General features: G+C 40.3%; 1 protein-coding gene across 1 annotated transcript in view; it reads right to left on the reverse strand.

Moving 5' to 3' along the window:
• Positions 1-24228, reverse strand: part of ATP8B4 (ATPase phospholipid transporting 8B4 (putative)) — a 261101-nt gene that overhangs the window by 168217 nt on the left and 68656 nt on the right. Inside the window, exon 6 of the mRNA XM_032174818.2 lies at positions 21894-21955. Within this exon, the coding sequence (XP_032030709.1) occupies positions 21894-21955 (62 nt within the window). The remainder of the gene's footprint in view (positions 1-21893; positions 21956-24228) is intronic.

A 24228-nucleotide genomic window follows, 5' to 3' on the forward strand; every position in this document is an offset into this window, starting at 1 on the left:
ATCTCCCATTATTATTGTGTGGGAGTCTAAGTCTCTTTGTAGGTCACTCAGGACTTGCTTTATGAATCTGGGTGCTCCTGTGTTGGGTGCATATATATTTAGCATAGTTAGCTCTTCTTGTTGAATTGATCCCTTTACCATTATGTAATGGCCTTCTTTGTCTCTTTTGATCTTTGTTGGTTTAAAGTCTGTGTTATCAGAGACTAGGATTGCAACCCCTGCCTTTTTTTGTTTTCCATTTGCTTGGTAGATCTTCCTCCATCCCTTTATTTTGAATCTATGTGTGTCTCTGCACGTGAGATGGGTTTCCTGAATACAGCACACTGATGGGTCTTGACACCTTATCCAATTTGTCAGTCTGTGTCTTTTAATTGCAGCATTTAGCCCATTTACATTTAAAGTTAATATTGTTATGTGTGAATTTGATCTTGTCATTATGATGTTAGTTGGTTATTTTGCTCGTTAGTTGATGCAGTTTCTTCCTAGCCTCAATGGTCTTTACAATTTGGCATGTTTTTGCAGTGGCTGGTACCGGTTTTCCTTTCCATGTTTAGTGCTTCCTTCAGGAGCTCTTTTAGGGCAGGCCTGGTGGTGACAAAATCACTCGGCATTTGCTTGTCTGTAAAGTATTTTATTTCTCCTTCACTTATGAAGCTTAGTTTGGCTGGATATGAAATTCTGGGTTAAAAATTCTTTTCTTTAAGAATGTTGAATATTGGCCCCCACTCTCTTCTGGCTTGTAGAGTTTCTGCCAAGACATCAGCTGTTAGTCTGATGGGCTTCCCTTTGTGGGTAACTCGACCTTTCTCTCTGGCTGCCCTTAACATTTTTTCCTTCATTTCAACTTTGGTGAATCTGACAATTACGTGTCTTGGAGTTGCTCTTCTTGAGGCGTATCTTTGTGGCATTCTCTGTATTTCCTGAATCTGAATGTTGGCCTGCCTTGCTAGATTGGGGAAGTTCTCCTGGATAATATCTTGCAGAGTGTTTTCCAACTTGGTTCCATTCTCCCCGTCACTTTCAGGTACACCAATCAGATGTAGGTTTGGTCTTTTCACATAGTCACATATTTCTTGGAGGCTTTGTTCGTTTCTTTTTATTCTTTTTTCTCTAAACTTCCCTTCTCACTTCATTTCATTCATTTCATCTTCCATCACTGATACCCTTTCTTCCAGTTGATTGCATCAGCTACTGAGGCTTCTGCAGTCTTCACGTAGTTCTCGAAACTTGGCTTTCAGCTCCATCAGTTCCTTTAAGCACTTCTCTGCATTGGTTATTTTAGTTAAACATTCATCTAATATTTTTTCAAAGTTTTTAACTTCTTTGCCATTGGTTTGAATTTCCTCCTGTAGCTCAGAGTAGTTTGATCGTCTGAAGCCTTCTTCTCTCAACTCGTCAAAGTCATTCTCCATCCAGGTTTGTTCTGTTGCTGGTGAGGAACTGTGTTCCTTTGGAAGAGGAGAGGCACTCTGCTTTTTAGAGTTTCCAGTTTTTCTGCTCTGTTTTCTCCCCATCTTTGTAGTTTTTTCTACTTTTGGTCTTTGATGATAGTGATGTACAAATGGGTTTTTGGTGTGGGTGTCCTTTCTGTTTGTTAGTTTTCCTTCTATGAGACAGGACCCTGAGCTGCAGGTCTGTTGGAGTTTGCTAGAGGTCCACTCCAGACCCTGTTTGGCTGGGTGTCAGCAGCGATGGCTGCAAAACAGTGGATTTTCATGAACCGCAAATTCAGCTGTCTGATTGTTCCTCTGGAAGTTTTGTCTCAGAGGACTACCCGGCCGAGTGAGGTGTCAGTCTGTCCCTACTGGGGGGTGCCTCCCAGTTAGGCTGCTCGGGGGTCAGGGTCCCACTTTAGGAGGCAGTCTGCCCGTTCTCACATCTCCAGCTGCGTGCTGGGAGAACCACTACTCTCTTCAAAGCTGTCCAACAGGGACATTTAAGTCTGCAGAGGTTCCTGCTGACTTTTTGTCTGTCTGTGCCCTGCCCCCAGAGGTGGAGCCTACAGAGGCAGGCAGGCCTCCTTGAGCTGTGGTGGGCTCCACCCAGTTCGAGCTTCCTGGCTGCTTTGTTTACCTAAGCAAGCATGGGCAATGGAGGGCACCCCTCCCCCAGCCTCGCTGCCACCTTGCAGTTTGATCTCAGACTGCTGTGCTAGCAATCAGTGAGACTCCGTGGGCATAGGACCCTCCGAGCCAGGTGTAGGACACAATCTCCTGGTGTGCCGTTTTCCAAGCCCGTTGGAAAAGCGCAGTATTAGGGTGGGAGTGACCTGATTTTCCAGGTGCCGTCTGTCACCCCTTTCTTTGACTAGGAAAGGGAACTCCCTGACCCCTTGTGCTTCTCGAGTGAGGCAATGCCTCGCCCTGCTTCGGCTCGCACACAGTGCACTGCACCGACTGTCCTGCACCCACTGTTTGGCACTCCCTAGTGAGATGAACCCGGTACTTCAGATGGAAATGCAGAAATCACCCGTCTTCTGCATCGCTCACGCTGGGAGCTGTAGACTGGAGCTGTTCCTATTCGGCCATCTTGGCTCCACCCTGAATCCGACTATTTTTTTATTATTATGAAGCACCTCATTATAAGGATTGTACATTCTGATTTTGATTTCAAGTCTTCAAAAGAGCTATCTGCACTCACTTTCTCTGCTTCTTGACTGTCCATGCTTTCTCCAATCAGGATTTTGTCTCCATCCTTCCAACTGCAACCTCTCTGGTCATCCTGTGTGTTACTAAATCCAATGATCAGTTCTCAGTCTTCACTTTATTTATCACAGTTGGCCACCCCCTCTTTCTTCAAACTCTTTCTTTGTTTTAACTCCAGAACATCCAAGTAGTTTTCCTCTTATTTCATTAGTCACTGCTTCTCATACCCTTAGCCAGCCCTTTCTCTTTTGCCCATCTTCAAACTTTAGAGTACCTGAGAGCTAGAGTTCCTCTCTCCACTATTTGGGGCCCAGAATCTTCATCCAAGGTGGCCAAATGACTTTTTTTTTTTTTTGAAACAGGGTCTCTGTTGCCCAGGCTGGAGTGCAGTGGCATGATCTCTGCTTGCTGCAGCCTTGAATTTCCAGCCATCAATCCTCCCTCCTCAGCCTCCTGAGTAGCTGTGACTGCAGGTGCACACCACCATGCCTGGCTAATTTTTATATTTTTAGTAGAAATGGGGTTTTGCCCAGTTGCCCAGGTTGGTCTCAAACTTCTGCTCTCAAGTGATCTGCTTGTCTTGGCCTCCCAAAGTGCTGAGATTATAGGCATAAGCCACTGTAACAGGCCTTGGACGAGTTTTTTTTGTTTTTTTTTTTTTTTTTTTAGACGGAGTTTCTTTCTTGTTGCCCAGGCAGGATGGAGTACAATGGCGCAGTCTCGGCTCACTGCAACCTCTGCCTCCCAGGTTCAAGCGATTGTCCTGCCTCAGCCTCCCAAGCAGCTGGGATTACAGGCGCCCACCACCATGCCTGGCTAATTTTTTTATATTTTTAGTAGAGACAGGGTTTCACCATGTTGGCCAGGTGGGTCTCAAACTCCTCACCTCAGGTGATCTGCCCGCCTCAGCCTCCCAAAGTGTGATGACTTTTAAATTATATCTTCAGCCCACACCTCTCCCCTAAGCTTCGGTAATGCATTCCTCTGCAGAATGACTAATATCTTGATAGAATTCTGGTTTCCTAGACCAGGCAGAAAACTACCACCACCACCACCACCACCTGCTTCTTCCCCAGTTTTCTCCATCTTGGAACCTCAGCCAACAACTAGGTTTCCTTATGCCTCTCTTCATACCCACCCAGTACAGCAACATATTGCCTCTGTCCTCAAAATACATCTCAGTCTGTGGTTATTAGGTGATATTTATTAAGGAACTACGGCTATTTTGTCAAATGTAGTAATGGTAGTATGGCTAAGTATATTTAAGTCCTTATATGTTCAAGATAAATACTAAAGTATTGATAGATAACAGAATATGACATATAGGATTTGCTTTTAAAATACCCCAGAAAATAATAAAAATGGATACAAAATAGCAAGAAGTATGCAAGTACACAAGAATAGCAAGTTGCTGCAGCTAAGTAATATATAGAAAAGGATTCATTGTACTGTTCTATTTGTGTGTGCCTGTGCATGTGTGTCTGAAAATCCATGAGTGATGGTGATTATGATAGATAGATAGATAGATAGATAGATAGATAGATAGATAGATAGATGGATAGATAGATGATTCTACTTCTGTTTATGTCCTTCACTGCTAACACTCAAGTCCATGGCATCATCATCATCATACCTGGACAAGAGGAGAAAACAAAATTTGTCACCGTCATTCTGCTCGTCTCTCTCTGCTGTCTACTGTCTACACAGAAGCCAGCGAAATCTTTTTATTGTTCATATAGTTTTCCTGCTGAAAACCCTCCAGTGGCTTCTCATTACATTTAACATAAAATTGGAATTCTCTATCACTACCTCTAGGAATTGGCTCTTGCCAGCCCTTCAGCACTCCCCTTTATCACAATGCTCTAGCCACAGTAGACATCTTACTGTCAGGTTCATTTCCACCTTGGAGCTTTTATACTTGTTGTTTCTTCTACCCAAGATCTTGGCATGGCTAGATGCCCCTCAGTTCAAATATTACCTCTTCAAGGGGCCTTCTCTGGTCACCCTCTTTAAAATCTCCCCATCTCCCATCCCATCACTCTCTATCCTATTCCCCTATTTTATTTTCTTTGTTGTACTTACAACTACTTGAAATCATATTATTTATTTACATTTTGTTTATTGTGCGTCTTCCACACTAGAATGTTGTTCACTAGGGCAGGGATTTATCTAGCCTCCTCATTTCTGTATCCTTAGTACATAGGAGAGTGCGTGGCACATATTAGGGGCTCAATACATATTGGTGAATGAATATTTGAACAGATTAGCTATTTATGTGATCACTCATAATGTGTGCATAGCATATCTAGTTCTAGACCTGACATGAGTAGTAGTTTCACAAGGCTATGTCTCCTGGGAAGACCCTAAGAAAGTGTAACAAAGCTAATGACAAAGTATGGAAAGACGATAAGGACAAGATGAATCATTGTAAGGCAAAGGATAACAGTTTAGACAATAAAAGAAATAAATAAAAACTTTTTTCCAAAAGAAAAAAGTGGAAAGCAAAATTGCATATATTGCATGGGCTCTTTTGCATATTTATGTATATTTGCCAAAAATAAAATGCAACAACGGGGATAATACATTTCCCTAAAAAGTAGACATTTTTACTTTTCTGAGTTTTTCACATTTTTAGTTGATAAATTTTAGATAAAAACTCACTTCTCAGAAGCCTCCTTTGTTCCCCAGACTGGCCTAAGTACCCCTTCTTTAGTGCTTCCGTTGAGGTCCATCAACACATCCATCCTCCTATATGTTATATTGAAACTAAAAACTTGGTTGTCTCCCTCTCCTACAAACTGTGAGTTATGAAAACAGAAATGCTATGTTAATCATCTTTGGCACATGGGAGATACTTAATATTTGCAGAAATAAGATAGACCTAAAGATTCCTCTGGTTCAGAGCACCCATGCTATGTCTGCTCTTAACAATGCTGGGACAATAATTCAAATGACCCCAACAAAATTGGCTCTATTATTGAGGCTTATCACTTTTTCCAACTCAAGCCAATAGGATTAGAGTGTAAGCAGGAACTGCGACACCCTCCCCTGGCCCAACCTATGACATGAACTAGAGTGCTCCCCAAAATCCTCTATTTCCAGACCCATCAGGTCTGGGTAAACCTGGCCTCTGGTGAAGGTCCTAAATCTGTTTCCCCACGCCCCGTTGACCACAGTAAGTCCCTGGAACAGAGGAAAGCCTTGGGCTCAGGGATGGTATATCAAATGGCAGTTCCATTTCTCATATTTTAGGAATGGGATGGATAAGAAAGACCTTCTAATGCAATCCCTTCATTATTCATTGGCACTACTCAAACCCCAAAGTCTCTAGGTTGTTTTTCTACTCCCTGGATATATTTATATGACAATTTTTTGCCTGGAGTAGACTCCATTTTTCTCTATTAGGAAGATGAAAACTTTCTGCCAGAAAGTTGCCCTTTTAATTACTTTCTGGAAAACACTCTAAGTTATGTGCTCCACCCAGCTCCAGGATGAAGATTTTCTGCTTAATAGCAATGACAGGCTGGCCTCATACTCCTCCAAGCCCTCTCTGCTTTCTAGCGATCAAGGGGTTTCAAGATCTTATGGTCTTACTTATAGTCTGTAAAAATATGTCTAAATATATGTATAAGCAATCTTCTCTCTTCTGAATTCCTTTCTTAATCACAAGAGCCACTACTGGGAAAGATATTTTCAATTTGGTTAATCAGGAGATTTCGTGCCAGGGATCGTGACCATAATTAGGTACATTTGGGTAAAACTTTTATTAGTTTGACATTATCAGTACCAGATTTGAAATTTAACACCAGCAAATCTGCAGGCCAATTATAAGCATTTATACCACAGTCTTTTGCATATTTGTTTGCATAAACTCTAATCCCTACATTTTTAGGCATCTATTACTCTAAAATGCTCCCTATTTAATAGGGCCTCTGTTGCTTATTGTTTTCCTGTCATTCTTTTCATCTCAGTTCCAGTGTTCTTTCTTCTCCATCCTTAGAAAGAGAGTAAGAAATGAGATACAGAGCAAAGACAAAATTTAGAATACAGAGAAAGCAAGAAAAAAAGGAATCTAAAGACAGCCACCAAAACAGAATGAAAGGTGTCCCTGGTAACCTAGTGTGGAAAGCATGACAGCATCTCTTCACCTCTGCACCCACAGAAAAATTGAGACCAAAGGCAAAAAAAAAAAAAAAAAAATGCCTTTTTAAACTATAATGAAGGATCAGGTGAAAAAGAGAAAGCCTAATAAAGAAAATAAAATAAAATAAAAAAAAGAAAATAGGACATAATGCTGAAACATATTTCTCAAAATGAGAAGTGAAACTCTAGTACATTAGTTATCTGATGGGGTGCAAATTAAGGAAGCCATGTACCTTTTCTCATTATTTATTTGTCTTGTTCTTATTGGAAAATTAGGTTTTATTATTTTTAAAAATATTAACATATTATCACTCAAGTTTCAAAGGAAGGATTAAATGAATAAAATTCCCATAAAAGTTATGCATCTAGCAGTTTAGCTATGGTTCTGTGACCCCAAAACTTATTTCCAATAAAACAAGCATTTGCAGAGCTGAGTTCTCACGGGGGTTAAGTCTGGATTTGTCCACCCTGGACAGATGGAGAGAGTAAACAGATTGTATGATAGAGGTAGGTAATTTCCAACAGATACTTAATAACTGAGCCTAGAAAGAAAAAACCCTCAGCTCTTCCCTTTTGGCAGAGCTTTAAATTTTTTTTCACATTTTGAAACTATTTACAGTTCATATGGTTTCCAGACCTACTCTCCAAAACCAAGGGCACCATTCCCTGCCTGGGTCTCTCAGCGCTCCACATGTGATTTCTCAGGCAGCCAGCCAGATGAGCATTTGATTTGAAAATGAAGCCTTAAATTTAGCAGTGTGAAAGGGGAACGCATGTAAGAACACAAATGCCTGGAAAGGGGCAAGGTAACCAGACGAGGCCAGCTGGGTGAACACTCTTCGTCATCCAGGCAATTCAAAAAGTGCCACTGTGAGGGAAACGTCCACTGCAAACCCCAGCAAGTGTATTTCTGCTTCTCCACTGGGTGTCTAGGGCTGCCTGTCACATTTTTGCTTGTCCAGTGTGCTGCAACCTGGGGGCAGCTGCGAATGAAACAGTAAGCATTGCTTCAAATCATATCTTGAGCTCTGCTAATTAAGAAATGAAGTCCAGGCAGACCTAAATCCTTCCCTTTCCTTAAGTGTCAGACATTGTCCCACACATGTTCATTTCCAGCAGTGCCCAAGAGACTCCCAGTAACACAGAACACTAGGGTAAAGATGGGCTTGGTATCCGAGGACCTCACACTCTCAAGTGCAATGATAGCCAGCAGCGATGTGCACAAATACACAATATATGAATACTTCTCCTTGCCCCATATTAGTTACAGGGAAGAAAAGAGGAGTCTAAAATATATTCTGCTTTTGCCCCAAGAGGCTTTATTTAATTCACTTTAGCTCATTTTGCCCACTATCATGTAATTATTGCGTATCAACTGCATGGGAATATGGAGGTTGTCTCAGCCTCAAGTAAGTCACAGCAGTAATAGGGACAGACAGACAAGTATAGCAATTGGCAATTAGCCTCTCCCCGTATCTATCTTTACCCCTCTGCATTAGCCTCTTCCCAAGCAGCAGGTATGAGATTTTCCAAAGACAAACCCTTCCACACAATCCCTCTGTTACGAGGAAAAAGACCCAAACTCTTAATGTAGCCTTGAAGGCCCTGCAGGGTCTGGCGTCTGATAGCTTCTCCAGCCCTGTCTGCCCCTGCTCTTCTCTCCGCCTTATTCTCTGGACTTCTGCCAATCAGTCCCGCATAATCACCATCCTCCTTCCCATCCACAGGAACTTTGCACGTGATTTTCCCTCTGGAATTCTTCTCATCCCATTGCTGCCACTCCTATCACCACCTTTGCCGAGTTAACTCCTAGTCATCATTTTGTTTTCAGCTCAAATGTACTACTCCCTTAAAGAGCCCATTCCTAAACTGCTTCACCTCACCTCTACCAATCCCCACAAAAAATACCTGTCTTTAGAACCACACTCTTTTCCTTAGCAGTATCTGCCTTGGTTTGTAATTATACACTACTTAGCATGGCTATTTTATTGTCTACTTCCCTGACCAGACACTAAGCTCTGTGATTGCAGAGAACATGTCTGTTTGGGTTGACCTGCATTTGCAGAATCTAGCTCAATGCCTGGCACACAGGATTCACTCAATAAAGAATTACAAGTAAATGAAAGGTAAGGAGACCATTATGACACTATGTGTCATGATATAATAGAGTGCTATTATCAAGACAAAGAAAGATGGTGGGAATATGATCAGGACATTACCCTAGTAGCCTCATGCTTTGAATTGTCTCCTGACACCTTTTGCTACAATTTCTTCCATCTGGAATACAATTTATCTCCACTGTTGGAAGACCCTATGATTAAAGTTCTTCTTCCTTACCTAATCCATTTTGTAACTTTCAGATCCTACTCTCCTGTTCCACTGTCGTCTCTACTACTATTACCATCAAATCCATCCTCAAACTTTCGATATTCCATTTTCTGTTAAATCTCTTTATCAGGTGGAGTCACTAACTTCCCTTCTTTGGCTCCTCACCATCACACCAAAGCTGAAGAGGATAACAGAGTCACTGTACTTAAAGCCTGAGAGGGACCTTGAAATATCTGGCCTAGTGGTACTCAAACTTCAACGTACATGATAATCCCATGAAGTGCTTATTAAAAATAGAGTCCTCAGTCCCAGACCCAAAAAGTTTGATTCAAGAGGTCCGGGAAGGAGCCCAGGAATCTGCACCTGGGTGATTCAGATGCAGGTGGTCCTCAGACCTCATGTGCGGAGGTACTGACCAGTGCTGTGATGCTTGTGGAGGCTCCTCAAGATCTACCACAAAGGGTGCGAGGGCAACCGAGAGCACCTGCTCTAAGCAACTGCACTATACATAAGATTTCATTTGAAAAGGGCTCTGCTTATTGGAAAAAGAAATGTTTGAAAATGACTGGTATCCAATATCTTTGTTTCATAGATGAGGAAACTCAAGTCCTTGGTCCTCAGTCATGTAGCCAATTCATGACAGAGCAGGACTGAACCTCAGCCTCCTGACACCAGGCTAGTGGACTTTTCCCAACACCTTCCTGCCTTGTGGGGTAGAAAGACAACAGAGGTTCTCACTGCTGTGTCGCCCAAGAGTCTCACAATGAGTAGCCTGCATATGAAGATGGTACTTGTGATGGACCACATTGCACCAGAGCACGTAGCTGGAGGGACAGGAGATGGTGGATTTGGGCTTGTTTTTCATCCAGCATATTCTTAGCCTCCATCTTCAATAAGCCTGTAAAGACCTAGCCATCCTCTATGGCCTGACCTCTTCCTGGGTTCCCCAATGCTCTCCCCACCCTCTCACCCCACCATTCCATTAGCTCTTCAATGGCTGACATTTGCTGGGGGGCCAATTCTATCAAGGTTATTCTGAGACAATGAAATCCCTGCCACCAGCCTCCCAAAACTGGTATTAGCCATCCCCACCCCATATGTGTGCACCCAGAGCACCCAGTGCACCTGGAGCACCTCATACTTCCTTGCACCTACTGCTGTCAAATAAGAGTCTGTTTATTTGTCCATCTCTTCCCCTAGACCCCAGCCTCCTTGAGGGCAGTGACATGGGTCCTAATAGTCCATGTGTCTGTAGCACCTAGCACAGTGGCTGGTACTCAGAAGTGTTATTTAAATATAGGATGGATGGGTGGGTGGGTGGGTGGATGGATGGATGGATGGATAACATGAATCCCTGCTGCTACTCTCAATGTTCCTATAAAACCTCTATCATATCCCTGAGGAAGCCCTAGCACATGCTGATTGGCACTGAGCCAACTAGATTATCTGAATGAAATTCGTCCCCTGCTGCCAACAGAGCCCCTTAAATCTCCTGCTGTTTGTGTGCTCTCCTCCATGAAGCCCTCTCCAAACTCAATTCCATTTCTCAATACTTAACTTTTTTCTTTCCCCCTGCAACTCCATCATACTGGACTGAACACTGGACATTAAGCAAATTTAAAATCCAGTAAGTGTTTATTGTGAAGGAATGCTAAGCTTATGGAAAATGTACTTTATTGCACCATAGACAGTAAGTCCTCACTTAACGTCGTGGATAGGTCCTCGAAAACTATGATTTTAAGTGTAATGAAATGTAACAAAATCAAGGTTTCTCTCACCCGCACTATAATAAAATGACTTTGAACTCAACAACGTTATTTGAGGACCTACTGTATATTGTTTCACTTGAAGTCACAGTTTCCAAGAACCTATCAGCAACGTTAAGTGAGGACTTACTGTATTCTCCATTAGAAAATACCACCAACTTTCTTCACATCTTCAAAATCTATTCTTTCTCCATCATTAGAGTCCATTACCTTCCTTCTACAATATTCAGTTTCACTCTCAATTATATTTCCCAGTCTTCCTCATCTCATAGCTCTTCCACAATGCCACTGCCAGAGTCTTCTTTCCATATGCTGGTGACGATGTTACTTTTTAAAGCCCCCAAATTTCCCAGGCTCTTTTGAGTCCTTAGATCTAATTTAGAGATCATTACTCTTACCTTCTATGCCGTCTGCCTCTATCTTTTCCTTTTCCTTCCAGTATTGCACATCTAACTCTTGTCAAAGATCAGTAAGTAGGGAGAATTAGAAAGTGCCTAACATGGAATAAGGAAATAGATCTCAGTTTTTTTAGAAAACTGGTCAAGTTTAAAAATGTTCCAGTGTTCCTGAGTTACAGCTTCAAAGCACCATTCCCAACTAGGCTCCCAAAACCTACCAAGGTATTCTACCACCGGGCATTGTTTCGTCTGCAGACCCTGTATACCGACAAGAACTTTTGAGAGCTGCACATTCCTAATGAGATGAATCACTTTGCTTATGCACCTTACCCAGAAGTAAGAACAACAAAATGTGAGAGTATCCTGGCAATTCTACAGATAAACCTATCCTGTACCATATACATATGATTGCATTATATTTGGGGAAAACACTATATCTTCTTAAATTCTGTATCCTCAGCATATAGTAGGTTGGTGCAAAAGTAATTGTGGAATAACTTTTACTTTTGCACCAACCTAATAGCATTCTGCCTGACACATAGTAGGCAGAGAATAAGTGTCTACTGAGTGAAAGAATGAACAAATGAACAAACATAGAACCTCTCAAGTAAAAGCTAAAAACAAGTGAATATTAGTCTTCTAGGGCTGCTATAACATGTCACCACAAACTATGTGGCTTAAAAGCAAATCATCACGAACCAACTGCTTTAAAACAACTTTGGCCGGGCGCAGTGGCTCACGCCTGTAATCCCAGCACTTTGGGAGGCCGAGGCAGGCAGATCATGAGGTCAGGAGATTGAGACCATCCTGGCCAACATGGTAAAACCCCGTCTCTACTAAAATACAAAAAATTAGCCAGGCTTGGTGGCACACGCCTGTAGTCCCAGCTACTCGGGAGGCTGAGGCAAGAGAATCGCTTGAACCCAGGAGGTGGAAGTTGCAGTGAGCCGAGATCACGCCACTGCACTCCAGCCTGGCAACAGAGCAAGACTCCGTCTAAAACAAAAATAAAAACAAACAAACAGGAAAAAACAGCAGAACTTTATTCTCTTGCAGCTCTTCAGGCAAGAATTCCACAATCAAAGTGTTAGCAAGGCTGTAAACCCTCTGGAGACTCCAAGGGAGCATCTGTTCCAGGCTTCTCTCCTAGCTTCTGACAGCTTCAAGCATTCCCTGGCTTAGGGCTATGTAATTCCAATCTCTGCCTTCACCTGCACATAAGCTTCTTTTCTGTGTCTCTTCTTTCCTTCTCTTCTCTCATAAAGACACTGGTGGTTGGGTTTAGAGTCCATCCTAATCCAGGATGATCTTACCTCAAGATCTTTAATTTAATTATGTCTGCTAAGAGCCTTTTTCCAACTCAGATCATATTTACAGATTCTTTCGCAAATATCTGTGTACTATTCAACCATGACAGTAGGATGTAGTATAAAATAATCTCAATTATTGTTAAAAGGAATATTGTGTGGAGAAGCAGAGAGGAAAAAGAAGAGGAGGAAGAAAAGATGAAGGACGGGGAACCATAAAATGCATCCACAAATTAATTGTAGTTAACTCTGATCTGGGTAGCAAGATCAAGGGTGATTTCTATGTTTTGTTTGTACTCTTCCAAGTTTTCTTAATTTACTACACACAGCAAAAACATCGTACACCAATTTAAAATGCATGGAAGAAATTAACCCATTGAAATATATCAGTAAGTGTAAAGCAAAATGCCCCTGTAGTAAAAATTTGTTGGGAGGAAAAATTGATGAGAAATAATCAACAAATGCTGTTAAGACGTTGGTTTGGTTTGGTATAAAAAACCTTTGAGCTCTGAATGAAACCAAATTTCTTCACTATAATATTTTGATCTCTTTTAGCTTTCAGATTTTAAAATCCTAAGAAAACTTTATATTTTTAAAATTAATGTTTTAACATCTCCAAGGCCTTTGTGGTTGAGGTTTGAGTTTTTTTTTTTTTTTTTCCAAAAGAAATTCTGGATCTCCTCCCAATAACAACTGAGAAAAGATGCATAAACCTATTTTTTAAAAAAACAGAAAGAACAGAGTTCTAAACAGCACATAGAACTTGGTGTGTCTTTAACTTCCATTATCATCTAAGATAAATGCATCCTGGTTACAAAAGACCCTGCTATTCTGGTGATTTGCTGCAATAGATTTGAGTTCAGAGCTGAGGGAGCATCAAACTACTTTGTGTAATAAGGGGGAGATCAATTTGAGGGGCCCCAGACATCAAGACAGGGGAGACTGGAGCCAGCTACGCTGAGCACAGAATGGGGGAAGGAGACATTAAAAAGGCCAAAAACTGAGGAGAACTTTGGTGAAGAAAAATGTTGAAATGGGATTTCATGTTGCTGGCTAAGGAGTGTATGAAATAAACCCCCTCAATTTTCTCCCCCACAAATTCTTCAGTAAACTCTACCTTGCCCTCTAAGCCTTTTATGTGAGAGGGCTCTTTGAAGGAGCTTTAAGAAGAGAAAAAGAGAACGGCTAACATCTGGGTCACATAAACTTTAAAAAGAAATTAAGAGACACCACTGGAAACCCATGTGCAGAGTTTTGAAAGTGTTACAATTTCCTCTTATTTCAAGATGTATCTCATTTGGAGAAATAGTCACCATTCAGAAATTCAACCCTTAAAAATTGTATTCATGCAATATAATAACTGATTACAGTGGAAAATCATTTAAAAGAACTACAATAAAGTCACGGCTCACATACAGAAACCAGCCCATTGGCAAAGGAACTCTTCCATCTGCAAAGCTGAGAACCAGAAACTGCCCAAGAAATGATCAATCCAAGACTTAAGAAGCTGAAATTAACTTATTGAAGGCAAAATTGTTTTGAAGCACTATTACTGTGAGTTGAATATTCATTTTTAAACCACTTCACTGAGTGCAAAAAGCACTGAGACCACTCTTGTTAGCTTGCTTTTGAACTCACTGTTATGGCTATCGCTGTGACACCCATAAAAGTGTGTTCTATTAATATTTTTTTTTAAAAAAGAATCAAGTTTTTCTCCTCAAAATCTCCTTTCAAATCTGCAAGTCTGTTCCTATAGACCCTAAATACCTTTCCCCTAGCCCCAGTGGTACCATCATAATGTATATGTAATCTGGGTGGGCTGGAGATAAAAGGCTCAGGTAGTTGGTCCTGTGCCTTGTGTTTACCCACTCTAATTTCAAGCCCACAATTGAAATGGAATAACTCAATTGAGGGTACATCAATTCTCCCATGTGATCAACAAGATCCCACTCTCCCACTTACAAGACACACACAGACACGCTAAATGTGTGTCAGCTGCAAATACACTGAGTTCAATGATCTTTGGGTTTTTTTGTTGCAGGTGCTCAAATAGAAAAAGTAAGAGAATATTTAATAAAAGTAATAATTCACACTTACCCAAGACTGACATACTGGATAAAATCCAGCAGAAGGCCGTATCATATATACCCACCCCCCTACAACCACCTTCCTGGGTAAGTTGTTTCCAAGAATATAGCAGCAAATTATAAATCTCTTGACCATAGGTCTACATGCCTCTAACCTGGAAGTACAAGGAAGGTGGGAACAGGTCCTTCCTAGCTGCCTGAAGGATCTGCTAGCCACCCCTCTGAATCAATACCCAAATTTGCTATCACGATGCTACAGGCCAGAAGTACTACTTTATATACTTCACTTTTAAATGCTATATAGTTAATTATTGTAATATAAAACATATTCAAATTGTTTTAAATTGTTACTGTTTGGGGATTTACATGTATTATACTTTTTTGATTCAACAAATGTTTATTTTTTTTTAAATTTTACTTTAAGTTCTGGGATACATGTGCAAGTTTGTTACATAGGTATACATGTGCCATTGTGGTCTGCTGCACCTATCAACCCGTCATCTAGGTTTTAAGCCCTGCATGCATTAGGTATTTGTCCTAATGCTCTCCCTCCCCTTGCCCCCCACCCCCCCACTGACAGGCCATAGTGTGTGATATTCCCCTCCCTATGTCCATGTGTTCTCATTGTTCAACTCCCACTTATGAATGAGAACATGTGGTGTTTGGTTTTGTGTTCCTGTGTTAGTTTGCTGAGAATAATGGCTTCCAGCTTCATCCATGTCCCTGCAAAGGATACGAACTCATTCTTTTTTATGGCTGCATAGTATTCCACGGTGTATATGTGCCATATTTTCTTTATCCAGTCTATCGTTGATGGGCATTTGGGTTGGTTCTAAGTTTTTGCTACTGTAAATAGTGCTGCAATAAACATACGTGTGCATGTGCCTTTAGGATAGAATGACTTATAATACTTTGGGTAAATATCCAGTAATGGAATTGCTGGATCAAATGGTATTTCTGGTTCTAGATCAAGAAAGACCAAGAAATTATATTTTAAAATTGAAAACAAATTAAACATCCAAACAACAGAGAAATGGCATGTGAATTGTGAGATATGCACTGGATGGAATGTTATGTAGCCTCTAAAAATTGTATGTATAAAGAAATAAGAAATCATAATGATATGACGTAAAGTAAAAGCAGAAGGATAAAAACGTAAAAACATAATTATAAGAAATCTTGGCACAGAAAAAAAGACAGAGAGGAAATATAAGAAAATAGTAACAATAATTACTTTGGATAGTGGAAGAATGAATGTTATTTTCTTCCATCCACTTTTTCTTGTTTTCCAAATTTCTCTTAATGAATATATGCTGCTTTTATAAAGGAAAAAAAATACACCAAAGAAAAAACAAAACAGAATTTTAAATCCTAATATCTAACGAGTCATCACCCAATTAAACTAGAAAAGTTGATTAAACAAGTTGTTCCTATTGAAATAGTATGTTTGTTCACATAATTATGCAGCATCTAGAAATACCAGACTTGGAAAGTGCAGAGACAATACTGTGCAGTAGTAAAAGAAAGCTCCTTCCTTTCCCCATAACACACACAGTTTCCAAAATAAATAAGATTGATGGAAACAGGCCTATGAGAGCTTCAGAGATTTAAGCAAAGTTTACCAATGCCCAGGAAAGTATAAAGTAGAATGTTGCACAAAAAGCTTACAGCCAAGTACAATTTAAAATCTAAAAGTGTCAGGGAAATATCCCGTCTAAATGAAGGGTAATTGCACTGAAGCATCTGATCTCAGACTGTTCTAATGCAAAATCTGAAGTTGAGAAGATGCTGGAGAAGTAAAAATGTTAAGAAGTGACACGGACTCTATTTCTTAATAATGACACAAAGAAGGGATGCTAGCAGCCTGGAAGAACGAACGGAGAATCCTCAGCTTTTTAAAATATTTATTATGTGAAAAACTATGCTTACCATCTTATTTTTTAATAATTTAACTTTTATTTTAGATTCAGGGGACACATGTGCAGGATTGTTACCTGGGAATATTGTGTGATGCTGAGGTTTGGGATACAAATGATCCTACCACTCAGGTAGTGAGCATAGTACTCAATGGGTAGTTTTCCAATCCCTGTCCTGCTCCCCTTCTCCCTTCTCTAGTAGTTCACAATGTTTATTGTTCCTATCTTTATATCCATGTGTACTTAATAACTAGCCCCCCACTTATAATTGAGACCATGTGGTATTTGGTTTTCTGTTCCTGTGTTAATTTACTTAGGATAATACCCTCCAGCAGCATCTGTGTTGCTGCAGAGAACATGATTTTGTTCTTTTTTATGGCTATGTAGTATTCCATGGTGTATATATACCACATTTTCTTCATCCAGTCCATTATTGATGGGCATTTAGGAAGATTCCATGTCTTTGCTATTGTGAACAGTGCTGCAATGCGCATATGTGTGCGTGTATCTTTATGGTAGAATGATTTATTTTCCACTGGGTGTATATTCAGTAATGAAATTGCTGGGTCAAATAGTAGTCCTGTTTTAGGTTCTTTGAGAAATATCCACACTGCTTTCCACAGTGGCTGAGCAATTTACATTCCCACCAATGGTGTATAGATGCTTGCCATTTTGGATTAAATGGAATTCCTTTCCTTGAGTTTTTTTTTGTTTTTTGTGTTTTTTTTAGATAGAGTTTCACTCTTGTCGCCTAGGCTGGAGTGCAATGGCATGATCTCGGCTCACTGCAACCTCCCCCTCCAGGTTCAAATGATTCTCCTGCCTCATCCTTCTGGGTAGCTGGGATTACCAGTGCCTGCCACCATGCCCAGCTAATTTTTGTATTTTTAGTAGAGATGGGGTTTCACCATGTTGGTCAAGCTGGTCTCGAACCCCTGCCCTCAGGTTATCCACCTTCTCCGCCTCCCAAAGTGCTGGGATTACGGGCATGAGCCACCACACCCAGCCATTGAGGGTCTTTTAAAATTAGACATAAAATATAAGTATAAACAGACCGATATGGGTAAAGACATGGCTTCAATTAGAGGTTCTCAAACCTGTCTGTACATTAGACTCATCTTGGAAACTTTAAGAAACACCAGGGCCTCATCCCCAAGACCCTCATTTAATTGCTCTGGGCTGTAAATGGGATGTGGGTATTTTTTAACTCCTCCAAGTGATTCTAATGTGATGTCCAGTTTGAGGAGCATGTGATTAGGTGACCTCTGCAGGAACTTTCAGGATCCCTCTCACTTGCCCCACACCTGCCCAGTTGCTCCCACGGTGGCCAGGAATAGTTAGCATGACTTGAGGAAACATCCTCTTATGAAACATTTAAGTATGTATTGGTACTCGCAGACTCGCCAACAGTATCTTGTAGCCTAGGGCTGAGAATGTGCACTTTTTGTGCAGCAGTCACATTAACTTCTACAATAAGGAATCATGCCACCACTACTTACTTTTAAAACAAAAGTCATCAAAAGATTTTACCAAAAGCTAATACAACACCCATTTCTTAAGCACTTTCACATATTACAACAGTTTGTAAAGGCAGAAGATTTGTCCTGATTTGAAAGGAATAAAGTAAGAAAACAAAAAAAGTGAAATTGTAGAGGAAGGTTAGAAGGGAAGGGTTTCACTTCCATAATTATATCCTGGCTGAGGTTTACACTATAATTCACTTGGTGCTAAGAATGTTATGAGTAATGCTCCAAGCACTGAAAGTGTGGATGTATGTGTGTACTTACATATGCATATTAACATATAGGTAAACTACATATATATTACATAATGATGTTTATATGTATATGATTGTATACAAAGCCCTTCAAACATAAAATAAATAGAGAAGACTTGATCAGACCACAAAGTCCACACTTGACACATTGCATCATGAATGGATAGAACTCTAATGTAGACTCTTACCTGCCATGAAACCCTGGGCTAGTCATCCCTTCTGGGCCTTAATCTCCTCATCTTTAAAATTGGGGTACTATTACCCACACCTTAGGGTTTTATGAGACTTAAGCATGGGAGCACTGGGGCCCACACATAGTAGTTGCTCAATAAACATGCTGAATCTGAATGTAGCTACCCACTATCCTGGCTCCTGAGCACAGAAGAAGGGGTACCTGAAGCCCGGAAGGAAAATCAATCGCCCAAAGTCACACAATAATCACTTACAATGACCCACGTTTCCGGACTGCTACTTTTCATCCCACTTTCTTCCCTTTAGTGTCCTCCTCTCCAAAGCTGACTATGCCCTGCCTCCTTCCAGGACATGCCAATGGCTCCTGCCCTAGTTTGAAGACCCTAAGTCCAAGACCTTCTGCCAGGAATACACAAGGGAAGCCACAAGCACCTGGCAGTGCCCAACCCAATGTGACACCCACCCCAGCAACACCTGGACTCCCAGAGCCCAGATCCCCTCCAGCCATTTTACTTTATTCCTGAATTGTGGCCCACAGATGCCAAGGATAGGGCCAAAACACTTTTTAAATATTTTCTCTTAATATTGCCATGGGCTTAATTATGAATTAACTACTATCTTATACCTGCTTCCCTGGAAGCAGATCCTGAGATGAGTATTCACATGCAAGTGGTTCATTAAGAAAGTACTTCTAGGAGAAACTGGGAAGGGAGATGAGAAGCAACAGAGGAAAGGGGAAGAAGCCAAGCAAGAGCATGATTGCAGGCAAGTCCTGTCCTCAGCCCGAGCTCGAGGGGCACTCAGGAGTGTAAGTTACCTCAGTGTTTGTCCAACCTGAGGCAGGAGAGCTGCTGTTTCACGCTCCTGCCCCAATTGGTCACTGGGTCCAATATCCCAAGAGCCAAGCCATGAAGAAAGTGGCAGGTGCAAGCTCTTAGAAGTGATGTGCATGGGTGCTTGGGGATGAGCACAAGAAGACAAGGAGATCTGGGCAGAACCCCAACAGCATCCTCCATAACCACCAACTCCACAGGACTCAACATTCCTTGTACTAGCTCAGACCTAAGCCCATTTGATTTCCCCAATATCTCAAAATCCAAAAAGTGAAAAGCCAGTCTCCATAGCCTGAGCACATTCTACAGAAACTACCATCCTATGCACCGGAATTGGCTAACGATGAGATTTAGCAAAATTTAACAGGACAAGCCCGTCTTGCAGGTTGCCCTCTCTGCAAGGACTTGTTACAGCTTAGTTTGAAAATTCAACAGATACTGTGGGAGGCTCAAGGGATACAAACACAATCAAGAGAGAGGACCCCTATCCTAGAGGAGCTCAAGGTTGTGGATAATCTCTCAAATGGACATTTTTGCCTGATTTTTCACTGAATCCTAAAAAATACTCCATTCCATTCTCAATGATAGATGATTCTCCCTTCAACTTTACAGGATTGGCAACAACGCTTTTCAATACATCATGCCATATTGAGTTACAAAGAGATACTATCTCACAAGGAATTAACAAAAAGCTAAATAAAACCACAAGAAAGTAACACTAACACTATTTCAAATGATAATGATAACGATAGTCACCATGTGTGGGAGACATATAGTCATCAAATTTCTGAATATCTAAGTTATTGGATTAATCCCATGGCCTCCAAATAGAGGCCCCAATATCTATCACAAGCCAGGTATTTTGACTGGTAATTTGAGAGACATTAAAAGATATGCTAGAGTTATTAGTTCAAATTCACTATGTAAGTGTATTTACTTTTAACACACTTTATATGAGGTGAGACTTCAAAGTAATGAGACTGATGACTAGATGTTCCTTGGGAAATGAACGTATTAACATCAGATCTAATACACAGTCAGAACTTTCAGACTTGAGAAAGTCAAGATATGCAATAGTACTACCCAAAACCACACATACTCTGTCTTATAAAGAGCCTTTTAAAGAAGTGACAAGAATACATGGGGAATGCTAACAACATACAAGACACTGGGCCAAGCATTTTACAGAACTCCTCTAACCTTCACAGCAACTCCATCCATGGGAGAGAACACATTATAACCCCACCTTACAGAGGAGAAATTCAGCGCTTACAGATATTAAAAACTTCCCCAAGACCACAGAATTATTCAGAGCAGGACAAAACTCATACTGAAGTCTCTCAGTGCAAAATGCATACTTTTAACACCACATTGTGGTGGCAATGATTCAAAACCAGCTAACCTGGAATTGAACCATGGGGGTCCAGGCACGTTTTTGGCTTATCCATGTCACACCAGGATCACACTTTCCAAGGCTCTGTCTCTACAACTATGGTTTTAGCTTAAGATCATTTTTCTTCACTGTCCTTTTTACACCATTTTCTAAAACAAGCCAAAAGAAAAACTGTAGGTATTCATTATGTTATTGAAATCAGTCAATATTTTAGTTATAGAGATTACTTCAATATCACCATGTACTGCCTAAGCAACCTAGCCCCTCTTGATATCTTTAGCATTTTCCCTCACATGTGGCTAATTCATTTTGTGATTTTCTCTTTAAAAATTACATTCTTCACAGTATCCAAATGATTCAAAATCATTGCCTAATGTGATTGACTGCCAGATTTAAGTACATCATTAAAATTTACTTTGCCACATGTTATCATTAGCAAAAAAATAAGGAGGGCGGGACAGCGAAAAAGAGAGTAAGAAATGATGGAAAGAAGTTTTAAAACTACCTCTGCTAAGTTTTCTGGAGGTGTTTTTGCTGTCGTTTGTGTATAAATGCATGTGTTTTTAAAGCATTTCTGATTCTAGCACTGTTCTCACAAATACTTTTTCTTCATTGATGGATGAATATAAAAGCAATGAAAAAATTGTACTATGGTAGACGGCCCATGTATATTCCACTATCAAGTAAATACAAAATTCTTATCACTATCATTTGATACAGTAATGGGTCAGAAGTCTCTCTAGCAATATTCCCCAGAAATTACCAAATTAAATAACTCACACACTCATGGAACATCTACCACATACAAAACCCCATATGTACCAATTCTAAATAGTATTGGATCTAGAAATGGAAAATGACAAAGATGTGTCTGTGTTCCATAAAAGGTACTCCAAAGGAATCTGAAGTCAAAGTTGAGTGAGTAGCACAAGCATTTGCGGAACATGAAAGAGAGCCATGAAGATAAAATGGAATCAAAGTTCAATTTCTAATAAATTAAAGGGAAAAAAGAATCATGTATCTAATTAAAAGAGAAAGCCGCCAATCATCCAGAGCTGTTTCAGGGTCCTAGAAATTTTCAGAAGAACCCACAGAATGTATTTCTTACTTGCTGTTGATGAGCACTTCAGACTGCCGATTATTCACTTGATTATCACTCTTGTGGCGAAACTGAAAAATCAAAGTGTTTGTGAGAAAACACGTTACAAGGTACTTTGTCAGCCCAGAGAAGCACACTGGCAATACTTTGAGTTCATCCATTTAAACAGTGTTGTCACTGGTCTAAGATGACACTGTTTGGGCTTACTGTGAACCCAGCTCTACATGTTCTAAATCTAAATCAAAACCCTTCTCACTACATTACACTCTGGATGTCACCAATGAAACAACAAGGTTAGCCACTACTCTTCCAATCTCCACATGTTTAGTTGCTTCTAAGAAGACAATATGCTCTCTACTGTACCTTATAGTCCCAGAGAAAACCATGTATTAATTTTGATGTCTTTAACAAGGAATGGGGGTTCCATTCCTCTCCCATGTGTACTGAATGCTTTGTTAGAACATCATTCTTTCTGTTTTATGGATTTCTTTGAAGTCAAGAAGTTACGTGTAACAACATGAATTTTTATTCTCCAGAAATTCTAATTGTTAACAGTGATCTTATGAAGTACTGAGCATTTAAAACAAAAATTAGAATCCAATACTGAAACACATTTGGTGTAGATTTGTGATTTATGTCCAAATGGTTGTATTTCTTATTGTTTACTCCAGTAATGTAAGCATCTTATATAGCTTGAAAGAATCTTAATATTAAGAGCTTTCTACTAGGCTCATAAATTAGCAGTCATTCAGGTAAGTCTTTCTATGTGAAATGTCAAGATCAGATAGTAATAGTAGGCTATCAGAGAAAAAAAGGTAATATAGAGAAAATGGTAATACCATTAGTAATAGGCTATAATATAGTTATTTCAGCAAATTAGCCTACATGCACAGATGAATAGGGGTAGTCTTTTCAGGAGACAGAAACTTCAATTTCATAGATTTTAATTATCAGAATGTTTTCTTTTCTTCTTAAATATAAAATGTTGTGTCAAAATCACAAAATATAAAATGCTTCAACCAGCCCTTTTCCTTTTTCTACAGCCTTCCCAAATCCATCCCAATCTTTCTATTATGCTATGCCCAGTACATACAATTACTCAGAATGGCAGGTATAAGTTAATAGATATTACCAGTAAAAATAAGAAAACAAAGCTATTTAGCATTTGTTAACATAAAAATGGTTTATAATATTGGTAAAGGAGTAAATTAAGTCACGTCACCCATTGACATGAAAACTTCTTCCTACGAGTGGAACAATAGAAATGGAAATATTATTTGATCTGAGTGCACAATTTGGAGGGGTTGCTGAATATTCTCTCCTCCACCATATCTATGCATTATTCTTCTCCACTCTGCCCTGTGCCATGAAAAGCTGGGCTCTGTGGTCCTTGCCCTGTGGCTTCTGGTAAGATTTGGCCAACAGATAGTACTGGCAGAAGATTCGAGTCAGAGAAGAGTGAAATGAGGGAATTTATCCCCTGGCTTTCTTCTAGCTGGTAAGTAATGGCTGCTTCCACAAATAGCCGCAGCTGCTACAAAGAGGCCTCAACTACATCTCCAGGTCTGGTCACTCCTTCATTCCTTTGCCTCTTCAGGTCTAGTAGTATTGCCAACCATGTTGCTGCCATAGCTACTTTTCCTTGCCCATACCCTTTGTAAATTATCCCATCATTATTAAACTCTCCAATCCACTCAATTTCAGGGTGACCTCTGTGTTTTGCCAAGACCCTGACTGGTGAAGGTGTCCAGTTAATGAACTGGCACATAACATCACAAAACGTGAAAGCACATTCAAGCTTTAACTGCAGTGGAATCAAAAGGAGACTTTTTTGTTTAGTCATGTAAATCCCGTAAATCGACTAGCTGAACATCACAGAAAAAGACCAGTCAGCTCATCCCCCAAAAGCTGAGCAGCTCACTCTCGGGGAGATGCAACCACTGCTACTTCTGCTCAGGTTTTACCAAGAGGACTTGATATTGGAGTAGATGGAGTCTGGAAGGATTAGAAATGGTAGTTTCAAGCCCAGCCTGACTCTTATTGACAATTTCTCCTCTAGAAATAAATATGAAGTCTCAGAGGGGAACTTCCACAGCAAAGAAAGGGAGTAGAGGGCTAGCATTCATTGTGTACTCCCTGTGAGATAGGTTCTATACCTGATGCTTTACACATATCTCATTCTGTCTTCCCAACAGCGCTGGTGTCATTGGCCATGTTATACAGAAAAGGAAAGGTTCAAGAAGTTAAGTCATTCGCCTCATGTCAAACTGTTAGTACATGGTAGGGTAAAGTGGTAGGGTAGTAAGGTGTCTTTCTCCAAAGCCAATATTCTTTCTACTCTACC

This window comes from Hylobates moloch, unplaced genomic scaffold (assembly GCF_009828535.3).
Source record: "Hylobates moloch isolate HMO894 unplaced genomic scaffold, HMol_V3 SCAFFOLD_14, whole genome shotgun sequence".
In the NCBI taxonomy this organism is placed as follows: Eukaryota; Metazoa; Chordata; class Mammalia; order Primates; family Hylobatidae; genus Hylobates; species Hylobates moloch.